Genomic DNA, 4,197 nt, shown 5'->3' on the forward strand with positions numbered 1-4,197 from the left:
CTCACTCAACCATATACCTACTGTGATAACTACTCTAGAGCTTAAGTCCAAAGAGTAGTTTGGACTCCTTCCCTTTGCAAACTGTTTCAGAAGTGGGAAGTAATGATGACAGGGCCAAATCTCCTGGCATACATACTAGTAACCCTGAGATGAAGGAAGCCTTTCTCTCCTGTTGGTGTCTATATGCCCATTCCCAGCTTATCCAAAGCCTGGGCTAATGGTGGAACATAAGAATATAGGAATTACCCTTATAAGAATTACTGGGTCAGACCATAGGTTCATCTTGCTCAGTATCCTGCGTTATGCAGTGGCAGAGAGTGGATGCTGAAAGGGCGAGTGCACTGGGCATAACCAGGGTTTTTTTTCCCCCCAGTTCCTCTCTCACTTGCAGCCTCCGGCATTTAAGGTCCAGGAAGTTCTGATTCAGAGGCTGTATTCCTAACTTCCTTGCTCAACAGCTAGTGATGCTCTTTTCTTCTAAGAATTTGTCTAGTCCCTTTTTGAATCTGGCTAAACGGTCAGCTTCCACAACATCTGGTGGCAACGAGTTCCCCACTTCAATAACACGTTTCGTGAAAAAGAACTTCCTTTTGTTAGTTTGAAACTTATTACCTACTAGTTTCATTTTGTGACCCCCCTAGGTCTTGTATTGAGAGAATAAATAATAAATCCCAATTTACTTTTTTCTCACCATTTAGTATTTTGTACATTCTTATCATGTCCCCCTAAGCATCTCTTTTCTAAACTGAACAGGCCTAGCCTCTTTAGTCTCTCCTCAAATAGAAGCCCTTCCATACTGCTAATCAACCTTGCTGCCCTTCTCTGGACCTTCTCTAGCTTTTCTATACTCTTTTTTGAGGTGTGGAGACCAGAACTGGACACAGTATTCAAGGTGCTGATGCACTATGGATTTATCAAGAAGCCTTTTAAAAATATTGCAATCACATTAGCTGAGGCTGTTTTTAGTGATAGGGTGCATACTACAGTTGGGAGCTTGTCAATTTCTGATCTGAGCTCCTTCAGGACCCTAGGACAAATGCTATGAGGTCTTAGGGAACCTGGGGCACTTCTCCCTGCCCAAACATTTCAGCATCACCTTCTCAAGTTCCATAACAGTCAGTGCAAAGTGAGGGAGAAAATCTAAGTCATGCAATCTTTTACCAACTACCATGAAATGATTTGAAAACACCCTTGATCAACATTATGGCAGTGTATTATATAGACCAGGGGCAAAATGTGGGAAAAATGTGGCCAGGGGCCAGATGCAGCCCGCCAGGCTATTCCATCTGGCCCACGGGGCCTCTAAAAAATTTAGAAAATGAATATTTATCTGCCCTGGGCTGCCTGTCATGTGACCCTTGATGACTTGCCAAAACTCAATAAGCAGACCCTCTGCCCAAAATAATTGCCTGCCCCTGATATAGACCATGGGTAACAAATTCATTAGACCCCAAGTACCCTGGATGGCCCCAACAAGCTGGAATTTGTCTGGCACAGTAAAGAACTGATCTATGCAAAAGAATTGGTTTACTGTGAAAGCTAATCAAGAAAACGTCATGGCAACTGATAAAAGATGCCAGCCCTTGAGACTCAAGTTCTAACTTCAGAGGAGGTTTGTTCAATTCATCCAGAATGCAGTGGGGCCAGATCTGGAGCTGTGTCAGGTGTATGACACGGTCAGAAATTTAGTGGTGGCAGTGTTAATTGCTGCAGCTCTTGGAGCCACAGCAGCCCCTGCTCACCCACTGCTCAATTTTTCTTGTGGGCAGCACCACTTGCCAGATGAAACAATTCCATGCTCTGGATCCAGCTTGCTGGGCTGGAAATTTGGCAGTGGGGTAAACAGTGGCACCATTAATAACTGTAGTTCTGGGATCTGGAACATGGAGCTGAATCATGTGGCAAGGCTGGATATATAGAAGTGGGAGCAGTGGTGGCTGCTGTGGCTCCATGAGCTGCAACAATTAACACTACCATCGCTTACCCCACTACCACATTCCCAGACCTGGGCTGGATCTTTAATTCTCCTGCTTTGGAAGAGTGGCTCCCAACCTTTTTTATACTGCAGGCCAGCATGGCAGTGGTGTGGGTGCGGGATGGGGTGCCGGCTGCCTCCCTCCCGGGGTTGCCCCACCACCCAACGCGTGACTGCTGGCAGTGGAAGCCGCTTGCTCAGGCAGACGAACGGGGGTCTGAGCAGGTGGCTTGTGCCACAATCTGGTAGCCAACCCTTCGCAGCCCAGTACCAGGCCGCGGCCCAGTGGTTGGGAACCTCTGCTTTAGAAGGAAGAAAAAACACTCGGGCAGAAGCTTTGTAAACCTGCTCACAGTGCACTGCCAAAGCCTACCACTTGGTGGAGGAAAGAAGCAAGTTAGAGTTTCCCTTTTAGTTTGCTAAGATCTTTTTTTTAAAGAATGTTCATGCACATTGAAAGCCTGACAACTGAAACTCAGGATTGCGTCTTTCCAGACATTTTGCTAATTTAACTCCCTCAATTAAAAGGCAAGCTATTGAACTATTTATTAATCCCCCTGGATTATATATTGGAAGAAACTTTTTATTCCTTTCCAGGAGACAAAAAACCCATTTGGTAAAATGGGATCCAACAACAGCTCTTGTTGCAATAACCACTTACGTCCCTAAAACAAAAATTGAGAAAATCAAATGATACCTGTTGCAGTATTTCATTCTCCTGTAGGTATTTTTTGGCAGCTTCACTAGTGTTGGCTACCTGAAGTTCCAGAGCTACCTGAATTCCCATCTCTTTTGCCAACTGAGTGATTAGGGTAATAGTACGCCTTAATACTCTGAGGAAGAAACACAGTGAATAACAAGTAGTGTAATGCACAGTGAAAGTTTAAGCATTATTGCATTTTTTCTCTGGTATGAATCCTAGCTTTCTGTTTAGATTTATAATAGATGTAAAGATGAACAAAAGTACTTCTATAGCTAAAGTAGAGACTGCTTAAGATCGTCTATCATTATTAAGATGCACATGTAAGCTCAGGAGTCAAATGCTTGATAAAATTAAAAGCTGAAAAGTCTTTCAAACTGTATTCCAGTTCCAAGTTTTATCTTTTGCAAAGGATAACATCACAAATGCTCCATGTGTCCCCCACCATGTGTTCCACAAGATGGAGTCCACCCTCCCTGCCCCACCTGCCTGGGTTGAGTGGGTCCTTAGAAAAACAGAAGGGCAGAGATATGCATTGAAAAGGCTTATGCTGCTGTTATTTAGTTTTTCACCTAAGACAACCAAGCTCAAGAACCAAGCACCAAGATACTATGGTAGGGCGGATAATATAAAAATCTCTATATAAAATACTTGACAAGTGTAAAATGTAACTTAAAAAATGTTGCTTAATATACATTAGAAATATTTGTCTGTTACTCCCTCATATATTTATTGACAATTTTGTATTTTATTGCATACAACACACCGCTGTATATAATATGCACCTTGTTTTTGAGAGGTAGTATGAAAAAAAATCTTCCTTGTACAAATTGAGTAACAGCAGCTAGGGAGCCAAGACTGCTCCTGAGCTTGCTGCCAGTCCTGCGTACTGGATGGGGCGTGCGGATTGAGTTGCCAGTTTCTGAACTGATTGGTGTGCCAATCCAGTGTAAATGGGGCCATGCTGTCCAGTCAAGGGAGCTCTTTATGGGTCTGAAAGTTAGGGGTTGGGGAATGGTGGCAATATTAACTGTCATGACTCCCAGAACAACGGCACTTAATGCTGCTACCAATTCCCTGCCACCAGGTTTCTGGGTCAGAGCCATGGGGATCTGTTCTTCTTGTACAGAATGTTCACCCCAATTTTCACCAGCTGGTTTTGGGGAAAGAGGTGTGAGTTACACGTGAGAAAAAAAAAACCCTGTAGGCTGTTTTTTTTAAATGCATCTAAAAGACATTTAAATTCACTTGTAACGTAAGTCAGAAAATGATACATAAAATTATAGAGCAATCTTTCTGTTGCAGAGAACTCAAACCCCAGCAGGTCAGAATATTTGTGTCACTATGGATTCCTATTTGGAATCTCTGGGCTTACCTCGTGAATCACATGCAGGTGTTTGAACCTGTTGTACCTTTAAAGATGCCCTGGCACCCTAGAGTGCCATAGTATCTTGTTCAAGAATGACTAGTCTATAGCAGGGGTGCTTATCCCCCAACCCACGGACATGATCCAGACTGCTGA

The 4,197-nt window shown here is 43.5% G+C and overlaps 1 protein-coding gene across 1 annotated transcript in view; it reads right to left on the bottom strand.

Annotated features, from left to right (window-relative positions):
• BCAP29 (B cell receptor associated protein 29) overlaps positions 1-4,197 on the bottom strand; it is a 30,245-nt gene that overhangs the window by 22,384 nt on the left and 3,664 nt on the right. Inside the window, exon 3 of the mRNA XM_025207397.1 lies at positions 2,673-2,808. Within this exon, the coding sequence (XP_025063182.1) occupies positions 2,673-2,808 (136 nt within the window). The remainder of the gene's footprint in view (positions 1-2,672; positions 2,809-4,197) is intronic.

The sequence above is a fragment of the Alligator sinensis genome, unplaced genomic scaffold (genome assembly GCF_000455745.1).
Source record: "Alligator sinensis unplaced genomic scaffold, ASM45574v1 scaffold100_1, whole genome shotgun sequence".
Taxonomy (NCBI): domain Eukaryota; kingdom Metazoa; phylum Chordata; order Crocodylia; family Alligatoridae; genus Alligator; species Alligator sinensis.